General features: G+C 46.5%; 1 protein-coding gene across 2 annotated transcripts in view; it reads left to right on the top strand.

Annotated features, from left to right (window-relative positions):
- The first annotated feature begins 5,624 nt into the window (after positions 1–5,624).
- Positions 5,625–13,016, top strand: part of UBASH3B (ubiquitin associated and SH3 domain containing B) — a 94,958-nt gene continuing 87,566 nt past the window's right edge. For both annotated transcript variants that reach the window (XM_061592839.1, XM_061592838.1), the window contains exon 1: positions 5,625–6,307. In XM_061592839.1, the coding sequence (XP_061448823.1) occupies positions 6,129–6,307 (179 nt within the window). In that variant the 5' untranslated portion in view covers positions 5,625–6,128. The remainder of the gene's footprint in view (positions 6,308–13,016) is intronic.

Genomic DNA, 13,016 nt, shown 5'->3' with positions numbered 1-13,016 from the left:
CCCCCAGGCCTCTTCTCAGGCAACACCCTTTCTTATCCTCTTTGCATGTTTGTCCCTGGCTGGCATGTGTCCATGATGCCTCTCACCTGCCTGGCTAGGGAGATGTGCATATAGAAACCACTGGCATTTGCACGGCTGTGGCCTCTGTTCATAGGTCAGTGTTGCACCTCTTGCACCACCCACTGTGGCCTCTGGCCCCACCCACTGATGGCATGTGGCCCTTGGAAGGTTGCTCGTGATGCAGTGTGGCTCTCAGGCTGAAAAAGATTTCCCGCCCCTGATTTAAATGGATCACTTGAGGAGGAGCTTTGACATGAGGTTGAGAGCTGCATAAAATTGGCCGAAGGGGTGCGGATTGCCCATCCGTGGCTTGAATGAAGACAGCCACTTGAATCAAACAGCAAGGATGGAACATGGGTTAAGAAAGTCTTCTAGTCCTTTTACTGCCAACAAACATGCAGCAGGTGATGCACACCAGTGTATGAAGCATTACTTAGGATGCAATCTTGTACAGTGTACACACTTACCTGGGAGTAAACCCCACAGAATGTTTTGTTTTTAATATGTTTTATAGTTGTTTTTAGTGTTTTGTCATTTGTTTTCTGCCTCGTCTCCTTCTGGGAGGAAGGGTGGGATATAAATTTAATCAATAATAAATAAATAAGAACAATTAAGAATAGGAATTTGGAGTGTATGTGCACAGGGTGCACTGTAAGGGAAGGTATGGTGGTTGTTACTTTCAAACAGGGATGGGTAACCTTCTACACGCAAGGGCTTATCCTGACTCACTGATGGATGTTACTTGGCTGAGACACATGATTGGAACATTTCTTTCCCACATTCATCATTTTAGGTACACATTCATCTCATGTACACATATCATTTTTAAAAGCTGTATGTGTGAAATGGCTCTCAGATTTCTTCAGAACATGAAACCACCTTCCCTTCAGACTAAGCAGGTGCGGTTTCTTTAAAAAAAAAACCACTCTTAACCAGTTCAAATGGCGCTGTGTTCTAAACATTCATAGAAGGACACATTACAAAGAAGCAAGCAATCCCCATCAGCCAATTACTCAGGTATCTTTGTAACAGCCCGGATATTCATAAGAAGCAAGCAAAAATGTGTTTATATAGGTTTCAGGAATGTTGTCCATCAGCTTTTGATCACCTTGTTGAAGAGCAGGATTTGCTCTAAAATGGAATATATGCTTAGATAACTGCTTATGCAATGGAGATAATGAGCATTAAAAAGTAAACATGCAACCCGATCCTAGACATGTTTTCTTGGAAGGAAATCTAGAGCAAGAAAGTGGTGCATAGGATTCAAGCCCTTAAGTGAAGTCAACGAGGCTTACTTATGAACAGACATGCAAAAGCGTGTGCTTTAAAGTAGCTTATTGGCCCCTGGCCATGTTGTTTAATTTTGCAACATGGTTTAAAACAAATAAATTGTTGCAAGAGCATTTCCTGGAAAAGCTGCAGCCCTTTTCTGGAGGCAGCAACCTAGAGCTGAGCCACAGAAAGCTTTTGCATTTCCTTCTCTTTGTTCTTATTTCACAATATTACTATTGTTGACCCATACAAGCCTTGACATGGGGCAAAACGAAGCAGAGTTAAGTCCAGGGGGGTGGGGGGGAGCTACCTTTCATCAACAGCCTGTCCCTTGCTCTTGCAAACATTCAAAATAATTAAGAGCAGGCCTGGTGTCGTCACAGTAGTGTAGTGACAAATTCAGAAGTGCACGATCCTTTCATTATAGTCACACCATGCCTCCTCACAGCCACTCCCCTTCTAAGATTACACGATAAAATGAGCTTTCAGTCACTTACTTCATTTGCAATATTTTCCCTTAATGATGCCATGCAGATCTCCATGTGTTGCCTGTCAGCTAGAGATCTACCATTTTCGGTGCATGTGCATGGGCAAATGTGATGAGATGTTGTAAAGTAAGGAATTTCATTTGCTGCGTTTCCCTTCTTGGTTGCCATACAAAAACTAAAGGGGAGTGTGTTAGCTACTGAGAAGAGTCTTCTCAGTGGCTGCCTCGCCTTCTTTCACTCAGATTGGCTCCAAATCAGCAGGAAAGGACACTGAAGACATGGGAACCCTGCTGGGACCCAACTCCCAAAATGTAAGGAGTCTAAGACCCCCTGGGACCCTAGTTATCACATGGCATCTCCAGCCCCCACATCTGTTAAGAACATAATAACATAAGAAGAGCCTGCTGGATCAGGCCAGCGGCTCATCTAGGCCAGCGTCCTGCTCTCACAGTGGTCAACCAGATGCCAATGGGAAGCTCACAAGCAGGACCTGAGTACAACAGCACTCTCCCCTCCTGTGGTTTCCAGTAATTGGTATCCTAAGCATTCTGCCTCACAGTAGACATAGAGCATAGCCATCGAGGTTAGTAGCTGTTGCTAGTCTTATCCTCCAGTCTGTGTCATGTAGATAACACTGTGCTAGATGGATCAATGGTTTGATTCGATATAAGGCAGTTTCCTGTATCAGCCCAAACAAACAAGCTCCATCAAAACTACAGCGTATTGCCCGTTTCTATCTCCCTTGACAACTGTGGTAAGCTCACGGCTTTATGCCATGTTCATAAGCTCATGAGAAAAACAGAAGGGAGTAGAAAAAGAGGAAGACCAAATAAGAGATGGATTGACTCCATAAAGGAAGCCACAGACCTGAACAGATCTGAACAGGGTGGTTTATAATGATGCTATTGGAGGTCGCTGATTCATAGGGTCGCCAAAAGTCATAATCGACTTGAACGCATATAACAACAACATGGCTTTAGCACACTGAAGCTTGGGGAAAACCATCAATGAGTCATTCCTACTCTTATGCTATGGTGTAAATCAGGAGTAGCTGAGGCATTAACAGTTGAACTTACATACCAAGCAAGTAAGCAGGGCAGATCAAAGTGGAATCCAACCAATCAGGCTTCCGCAGTGGTTTTGATGATGGATGAATCACTCCTTTCACTGATGACAGTGATCCTCCACTTTCTTACTGGGGGCAGCACAGCAAATTGCCATCAAGATAAGATTTAGCAACAAAGGACGGTTATATAGCATTGGAGGCTTATGGTCTAACAGCATCTTGTAAACCTCCTTGTGATGTGATATGAAAAAAATATTTTGCAGCAGAGAACTATTCAAATATTTTATTACTGAAAACTTACCCCTAAAAAAGAAATCAGTGGAATTCCTGGGACCTCCTGGCTTGAAAATGAAATGAAATGGACTGCCTTCAAGTCGATCCTGACTTATGGTGACCCTATGAATAGGGTTTTCATGGTAAGCGGTATTCAGAGGGGGTTTACCATTGCCTTCCTCTGAGGCTGAGAGGCAGTGATTGGCCCAGGGTTACCCAGTGAGCTTCGTGGCTGTGTGGGGATTCAAACCCTGGTCTCCCAGGTTGTAGGCCAGCACCTTAACCACTACACCACACTAGTGTGCCAAAATAACCCTTTAGGCCAGACCTTCCTCCAGTAATGTTGACTGTATAATTTGGCAGCATGACCAAAGCTTATTTTCTTGGTGGAGAACAGTTCACATCCCAGTTCCTTATGCAGGCTAATCGCTGGTCTTGGACCATAATAAAGATTTTACATTACTTATGCAGGCTAGATCATCACCGCTGAACCAAAGAAGGAACTGAGGACTTCAGATGTAGGAACAAGAAGCAAGCAGCCTGAAAGAGAAATTTCTTCATAGGTTTACCATTGCAGCATAATAATACTAGGTAGTTGAATACTAAGGCTGAAATCCCAGGCGTATTTTAAAGCAAGAACGGCTAACCTGTGACCTTCCAGATGTTGTTGGACTCTAGCTCTCATCAGCCCCAGCCAGCATGGCCAATGATCAGGGATGATGGGCACAGTAGCCCACCAACATCTGGAGGCCACAGGTTAGCTACTCAGGTTTGAAAGCACTCTTCTTGGAAACACACACACACTTCACTTCACTGTCATAATTACATTGACAATTTACTCATTTTTCCACAAGTGTGGCAACATAGGAAGCTGCCTTATACAGAGTCAGACCATTGGCCCACCTAGTATTGTCTACTCTCACTGGAAGCAGCTCTCCTAGAGACATGGGGTTCTCCGCCAATCCTACCTGGAGATGTTGGGGATTGAACCTAAGACCTGCTGCATGCAAAGCAGATGCTCAGCCACTGAGAAGATCCCCCTCCATACATGTCTGTCTTAAATTTTAGTCATATTGGAGAAAAAAGCATTGTCCTTTTTATTCAAGAGCAGAAAAGGGGGGTGGAGAGGAGTAGGCACTGCTGAAATTGACAAGGCTGGCCTTGTCAGTTGTTGAAACTGACAGAGATTTCCTCAACCTTCTCAGTTTCACCAGATTGCAGAGAAGGTGATGGAACTCTGCATTTGTGAAAGGGACAGGGCTTTCCAACCAGGCAGGGAGGGGAGCTTAAAAGATTTTTTCAAGATGTTTTAATATGTTTTAAAGATGCCTTAATATATTTTGAGTCTATTTTTAATATGTTTTAGAGTGTTGTTAGTTTTTGTTTGCTGCCCTTGGCTCCTTCTGGGAGGAAAGGAGGGACATAAATTTAATAAATAATAACATGCATGCAACATTCCCACATGTGTATAATTGTGTGGTCGGGGTGGAAGGGAAATGGCAGGCGGAGGACTTAGAAAGTACTTTTATCTGTTCACATATCACACACACACACACACAAAGCCACAGGAAATTTGAAATACAGTTATAAATCTACCTCTTGGTGTGGTCTGACACAAACACATTTAAGGGCTTATATCTGTTTTTCAAGTGTTCATCCAGGCTTGGTCCTTAATGGCTCCATCTAGTGGGGCAAAGCACTGCTTGGCCCCAGGACCTGACTTCTTTTGATGGATGAGAGGCTTGGCTTTAAGGATAAGCCACCAACTCCCTGTCCCAAACTACTAAATACTGTCACCTGTGTCTCTCTTTACCCCCATGTGTTGTGGGCTGGGGGGGGTGGTCTCAATGGGTCTTAGACTCCTTTCTTTTTTGGGAGCAAGGTCTCAGCAGAATCCCTGTGTCTACAGCATCCTACGAGCCAATCAGCATGAAAGAGGAGCATGTTAGCCACTGAGAAGAGTCTTCTGATGAGCTTCCTTGTCCTTTCCTGCTGACTGGAGCCAATCAGAGTGACAGTCAGATTGGAGTCAACCAGAGGAGATGAGTCAGCCACTGAGAAGACTCTTTTCAGTAGCTAACACTCTACTCTTTCCCGCTGATTTGCCCCTAGGAATGTATGTTGTTGTGGGAGAAAGCATTAACAAGGATCTCATTCTCAACCCAGCAGCAAAAGAAAAAGAAAGGCGAGGGGAGGGAATGTGGCTATGACTGACGTGAAGGGACCCTGCACTTCTGAATTTGTCACTACATTACTGGTTAGTGGTGCTAATATTAGAAACGGGTTCTGGGCCTAGCTATATCCAGTCCCCCGTCCCCCCACCCCCACCGATCAAACGAAGGGTCGTCAGGACTTCAAACGGGCTTAAGAGAGACTCACCGGCGCCTGCTTCAGTGGCCGGGAATGCGACTGTCTCTTTAAAAGAGGGGGCGGGGCTCCTTTTTTGGGCAAGGGGAGGAGGACGAAGGAGAGAGGGGAAAGACAGAGAGCTCTCGCGCCTGCCCATTCCAAGATATCTATATATCTGCTTCTCTTTGATCCATTCAGAAAATCCCGACTGCGAGATCCAACGACAGCAGAAGCCTCTTGCGAAAGGGGAGGGCTCGCGTGGATTGGATGGCTCGCCTTCGGGGCGCACGTGCGGCGGCAAGAGGAGAGGGCAGCCGGCGGCGACGGCAGCAGCAGCAGCAGCACCAGCAGCACCCGCACCCGCACCCACCAGCACCTTTGCACAGGCAAACCCAGAAGCGAGGAGAGGCGGAGGTGGAGGAGTGACTTGGGAAAGACAGCTCCTCGCAGCCTCCCCAGGAAGCCGCCGCCCGATCACTAGCTGAGCAAGCCCTTTCCTCTGCGCCAGCCGCCGCCGTCGCCGCCGCGCCGCCCTCGCTTGGAGCGTGTGGTTACGCGGAGCGGTTGCTGTTTCGCCTGCCCGCCCGCCCGCTCGGCGCGCGTTGCCGTGTGATGGCCGGATGATCGCGCCGCACCGACGCCCCCGACGCCAGCCCCCGACGCCGTGCACCATGGCTGCCAAGGAAGACCTGTACAGCAAAGTCACCCCCAGGAGAAACAGGCAGCCCCGGGCGGGGACGATCAAGCACGGCTCCTCGCTGGACGTCCTCCTCTCCATGGGGTTTCCCAAAGCCAGAGCGTGAGTTAGGCCGGGGAAGGAGCGGCGGGCGTCGCGGATGGAACCGGGGATGGGCGAGCGGGGGGGAGGGCGGTGCGTGCAGGGAGGGAGGTTTGCCTTTGCGCTGCTTAGCCCGACCTCTTGTTTTGTGCGTTTCGGGGAGCGGGCGCGGGGGGGAGAGAGAGGTTGAGTCATGCTCCTCCCGGAAGGCTCGAAGAGGAGCCAAATAGGCGTAATTAATTAATTTTTTAAAAATCCCGGCCCACATTTCCACCCGGAGAGGAATGCGAAGAGCAGCTGACAGTGCGAGTGGCGGCGAGGACGACTGCAGGGGGTTGCCAAGCCCGTTGGTGGCTCTTTGTGCTGATTAATCTGTGTGTGGCCATTGCTGCCTCTGGCTTGCGCTGCTGCGATGGCGGGGGAGCGGCGGGGTCGTGGGATGGCAGGTCGCCGCTTTCGCGCGCACAGGGCTGTCGCCGGCAGCTTGCTGGTGCTGCTCTTCTGAAGGCGTCCCGACGGCGTTGACAGGGGCGCTGCTGCCGTCGCCCGCGCGCATATATGTGGGCATCGGCTTCTCCATCCCGATCTGCAGCAGAGGCAAAGCCCGATCGCGCTCTGTCTTTCTCTCACACACACACCAGACCTGCTGCCTTCCCCCCCCCCTTTTTTTTAATGCTCTCGGCATGTGCGGCTTTTAAGTAGCAGCTTGCAAACGCAAAGGCGAGGTGGCAATCAAGGCAAGCCGCCTTCTCAGAGAGGACCTGGGCGACTTTGCAAGGCCTCTTGTCATGAAGCCGCTGTTCTTCCGGATATATGCTGCGATTTGGCTCCTCCTGGGGAGAACGCAAGCAGCGCATCTTCAAGGCTACAGGCTTCTGCTGCGTGATCTTGGGAAGGAAGGAAGCCGGGGTAGGAATGCAGGCGGCTGCCTTATCAAGGGTGTAGTCATCTAGGGACTCGGGGGATCTTAGACCCTTTACTTTCTTGGGAGCAGGGCCCCTATGTCTCCAGCATCCTGTGAGCCAACCATTATGAAAGGAGTGTGTGTTAGCCAGTGAGAAGAGGCTTCTAACCTGCTTCCTTGTCCTTTCCTGCTGATTGGAGCCAATCAGGATGAAAGGAAGTGAGTCAGCTGGTGAGAGGACTCTTCTCAGTAGCCAACACTCTCCCTTTTCATGGGGAGTGGCTCATAGGGATGTCTGTTGTGGGAGAAGAATGAACAAGGGTCTAATTCTCGACCCAGCAGCAAAAAGGAAGAAAAAGGAAAGACAAGGAAAAAGAAAAAGGGAGGGGGCGTGGTTGTAACTATAATGAAAGGACCCTGCATTTCTGAATTTGCTACCCCGATACTAGGCCTTATACAGAGTCGGACCCATTGGCTCTTCTAGTTCTACACTAGAACACTAGGGAAAGGGCCTTTTCAGTGGTGGCCCCCACATTATGGAATTATCTCCCTGACAAAGTTGTTATCTTTTCAGCGCCAGATCAAGACTTTCCTTTTCTCCCAGGCATTCTAACAGCATGTGCTGAGCTCTGACCCCAGGTCTTTTAACTTGTTTATCTGTGCTTTATGGTTTTAAACTTTGTATGGTTTTTAAAATTGTATATTTGTTTTTAATGTTCAATGTTTTTATTTTTTGTAAACCGCCCAGAGAGCTTTGGCTATGGGGTAGTATATAAATGTAATAAATAAATAAACACTGGCCCTGCAGAATCGCTGGTCTCTCCCATCCCTACCAGAGATGCCAGGGAATGAACCTGGGACCCTTCTGCATTCACACCAGATGTTTTATCACTGCTTATGGCCCATCTTTGGGGCAGTAGTCCTGTGACTCTGCTGGATGCTGTCTGGCTAGCAGGCGATTGTCCCAGGATGCAGAGAATGAGCGGGGAGGGGGGAGGCAAAGATGTACATCCAGACTCAATCCACATGAGAAGCCGCCTCATACCCAAGTCAGAGCATTGGCCTATCTAACCCAGTATGGTCTGCCTCAGGACAGCCAACATTGTGCCCTCCAGATGTTGCTGGCCTGCATCTCCTAGCATCCCTGATTGGCTATGCTGCCTGCAGCTGATGGTGGGAGTTGGAGCCCAACAGCAAATGGAGGACACCATGCTGTCTGCCACTGGAGTGGATCATACTGAGCTAGGTGGATCAATGTTCTGACTTGGTACAAGACAGCTTCCTAGGTGGACGTTGGCTAGCCTCTAGGGTTTTAGACCGGGGTCTTTCCTCAAACCTATCTGGAAATGCTGGGCTTTGAGTCTGGCACACATTGCCATTCAGCTACAGACTTTCTCCTAGTCCACCTCCCATCCATCCATCCACCCACCCACCCACGGGGCAGGCTGGGGTTGCTCTTCATAAGAACATAAGAAGAGCCTGCTGGACCAAGCCAGTGGCCCATCTAGTCCAGCATCCTGTTCTCATAGTGGCCAAAGAGACAGCCATGGGAAGCCCACAAGCAAGACCTGAGTGCAAGAGCACTCTCCCCTCCACTGGCAACTGGTTTTCAGAAGCATATTGCCTCCGACTATGGTGGCATAGCGCAGCCATCATGATTATTAGCCATTGATAGCCTTATCTGCCGTGCATTTATCCAGTCCTCTTTTAAGGCTGTCTAAGTTGGTGGCCATCACTGCCTCTTGTGGAAGCAAATTCCATAATTTAACTCTGTGCTGTGTGAAGAAGGACTTTCTTTTGTCTGTCCTGAATCTTCCAACATTCAGCTTCATTAGATGTCCATGAGTTCTAACGTTATGTGAGAGGCACAAAAACTTCTCTCTATCTACTCTATCCGTGCCATGCATACTTTTATGTATTTCTATCATGTCACCTCTTACTCACCTTTTCTCTAAACTAAAAAGCCCCAAGTGCTGGAACCTGTCCTCATAGGGGAGTTGCTTCATCCACTGGATCGTTCTGGCTCTTCAGTGGGCAAAGGTAGCTGCCCAGATTTTATACTCTCCAGGGTATTAGCAAGGGTGACCCCTCTTTAACAAAAATCCCCAGCACCTTTTACTAAGCAGCCAGACACACCGAATGTAAGCAGTTAAAGTTTCCTACATCACTTACATCACTTATCAAGAAAAAGGTTGCCGTCTGAATTTCTGTGCGATGGGCTCCTGCTAGAGGCACAGGAGCTCAGTTTAAAAATGGCCAGCTTGCTAGCTTGGAAATTATTTTCATGTGTGCAGTTTCTCCAGGGACTTTAGTAACTGAAGAAGGAATGAGGGCCATGAGTATCAAGTAGTTCAGACTGGATTATTCAGAAACATAAATCTTTGTAATCCAAGACAGCCATCTGTCAGGAATGCTTTGATTTGAATTCCTGCATTGAGCAGGGGGTTGGACTTGATGGCCTTATAGGCCCAACTCTACTATTCTATGATTCTGAGAGCCTGTGCTTTTCTTAAGCAATCTCCATGTGCTTGGTTGTGTGTTGGATGCCATGTTTAATATGTGGGATTACTTGATACAGGATAAAATTAAACCAGGAAGAAGTTGGGGCAGGGCAGAGGATTCAATGTACTTAGCCTTTCCTTTTGTAGTTGATCTGTTGTGAACACACACACACCAATGTCCTGTTTCTAAACAGCATATTAAAAGTGGGATTATTTTTAATCTGCCAGTGGATTTACGTGGCTCAATGAGACTTGGAAAAACGGTTACAAATTCCTAGGCACTGCCATCAATTTTTTTAGGACCCAGCCATATGGAAGGCAGAATAAAATATTTGACATTTCTCGGTGCTTGGCTGGTTTTGCTCAAAGACAGCCAAGAATTATTCTCTTCCCACCCCTAACTCTGTGGCACTGCCTGATGGCCTTTGTATCAGAGCATTGCTGGATATTTAAAAGATTCTGCACCTTTAATGTAACCCCCCCTGCAAATTCTCATATGCTGATTTATATATATATATGTGCATATTTAGAATTTAAATCTCATAGAAGGTAGGCTAACTAATTTCCCGTCCAAATAATCTCAAATAAATTCTTCAATCAATTTGCACCCCACACCAGTTCACTATCAGATCCTGCTCCAGATCTGTTCAATTCCCATTCAGTTATCCCCATTCATTACCCCCTCAAATCATCTCTAGATAAGGTCATCTTATATAAATTTATTTCCACAAATTAACATTCTACTCAGTAATCCAAAACACACTCTCTCTCCACATTCAATATACACTGGATTCATTATCTATCCAGAAATACCTAGGGCTCTTGGGAAAAGATTTGGGGCTTGTGCCCCTTGGATCCACCCCAGCAATGCTCTTGCTTCATACCCTCATAGTTGTGAATTTAATTTTTTCCCCATTGTCCTACTTCAACTCCTTTATGCATGTCAACAATCCGGAGCTCGATAGAGATGTTCAGAACTATTGCTGAAATGCAGCACTTGCGAATTGGTTGGTTAAGGCTGAAATGGCTTCCACAGATTGAATGGGAATACACTAACGTGTCATTGCTGACTGCAGAGATACAAGATTTCAATTTGCATGGCTGTACTTATCCAATTTTGACATCCCAGCGAGATCTTTTCAGATTTCAATGGAGTGTATAACAGCTTGTATATCTGATACTTCTAGATATGTGCATTGGTGTTCGAAGATTCGCAGCTGAAGCACACTTCTGTCAAGATTAGAAATAAGGAATCTGGAGCAAATATCCTCTCTCTCCAGTCCCTTGCCTTAAAATCTGTTCTTCAGAATAGATGTTCCAATGAGGTCATGTTGGGGAACAAGTTAATTAATGCGTTGATGGGGCTGTGAAAATCTAACAAGGGTAGGCATTTATAATTAGAAGCCAAATGCGAGTTGCTTTTTACAAGAGCAGACAGTCAAGGAGATTTAGCTGGTCTCCAAAACATCTCCAGATTAGGGAAGGCTTGTTTCCCTATTCAGGTATAAACAGTTAAAGCAAATCAAGATACTCATTTCCTTGAGCTGGTCTATACAGATAACAATCAGGGGTAATATTGTTGCTGAGTTGTCATTCTGAGACGATAACTTCTGCCAACACGTGCAAGGTATTCCATAGTTTTTTTCGGCCAGACATTGATACAGAGAGTCTCTTTGAATGCTATAATACCTGCAGCCATCCAGGTGTGCAAGTGTCTTGGGCTTTTGGCTGCTTGTGCTGTTGCTGCTGCAATGTGCTTGTGAAAGAAGTACAGCGCTGTGACGTTACAGAGGATTCTTTACTTATCGTAGCATCTCTAAGGTTGTGAATTCCATCTCCTCCTTTCCCCTCCTTTAATAGAAGGTTGACTACCACAGCACAATTCATTGCATCTTAGATGGAATCAAGACTGTGTGTGTATGCTGTGCACCATGGTAACCCAAATCCTATGGGAAAAACTCAGTTCTCTGACCTGCATAACTTAAGCCTGTTTGCATAGTATCTTTTCTTTTGCATAATTCTGTTTCTGCTCACCATGAGAGGGAGAGGTGATGGACACATAGGCCCTGCCTCAACTGCTCCAAGACTCGTTCAGCCCACCCTTTTGAAGTCTGATCTCAGCAGCGTTACCCACACATTTTCAGGCATGCCTTCAATAGGCTATAACGGGCATGACTCACTTATTAGCAAAGGCATGATATCCCAGATAGAATGTCCATATTGTCTTTCAATACCCTTCAGTGTAACACTTTGTAATGGAGTCAATATCAATGGCTATTAGCCACAATTATTATGTCTGACTATTGCTGGGAATCACAAATGAGGAGAGTGCGGTTGCACTCAGATTCTGCTCGTGGACTTATAATGGATGTCTGTCTGATTGGCCACTGTGAGAACAGAGTGCTAGACTAGATGGGCCACTGGCCTGACCCAACAGGACTCTTCTTATGTTCAGTTGCTGGTTGTGAAGAATGGACTGGTCTTCAGAAAAAGGATTTGGCTCACAGTCTTGAGTCTGGGAAGGAATGTTGCACTCTGGCCAAACTAATCAATAAACCTGGCTTTTGCCTAACCTGAAGTTTGTGATTTGGCTTCTTTGCTGGGGTTATTTTGTACTCACTTACCTGAGAGCCATTGAATTCAGATGGACTTCCATTTAAGCATACATGGTTAGAATTATGATAGTGTTGAAAGGGGTGGGTTTTTTTGGTGGGGTGGGGTTAGTCAACCCCAATAATGATACTGGGATAAACACAGGAGTAGATAGGGGAGTTATGGATTTGGGGGTATTCTTCTATTTTTCTCCTATGTCTTCAGCACATGTTGACCATATTCCATGTCCTCTCTGGCACCATGATGACTAGAAGTATGCAATGTTTTTTTTTTTTTATGTACCACCCAGAATTATCATGGGCAGAAAAAGGCCAGGCATTGTCCTAGTACTGGCATAGAAGAAAGGATGCTGATGGATTTGAGCGCCAGAACTGGACCTTGATCACATGTTTTGAGTTATTTCAATATGCCACTTTCCTCTGTTTCATCTAATGAGTAACTTTTGATACCTGGGGGAAATCTGTGAGACTATGATGAAGAAACTGTAAACATACTCTGTTTTCAAGAGGTGATTTCCCCCCTTACTGTTAACCGCACAAAGGCAGTAATAAACTATTAATCCTGCTTCTCACTGTATCCATACGTTTATACAGGGGGAAAAGCTGGTTGCTCTCCAGTTGGTGTTGACCCCTGTCAGGGCTTTTTCAGTAGCAGTTCCATGTTTGTGGAATGCCCTCCCTGGTGAGGTGTGTCTGTCTCCCTCTTTATTGAC

Source organism: Rhineura floridana, chromosome 12, assembly GCF_030035675.1.
Source record: "Rhineura floridana isolate rRhiFlo1 chromosome 12, rRhiFlo1.hap2, whole genome shotgun sequence".
Classification (NCBI taxonomy): Eukaryota; Metazoa; Chordata; class Lepidosauria; order Squamata; family Rhineuridae; genus Rhineura; species Rhineura floridana.
Note: the sequence above shows the minus strand (reverse complement) of the source record. Positions and strands in the feature narration are given on the sequence as shown.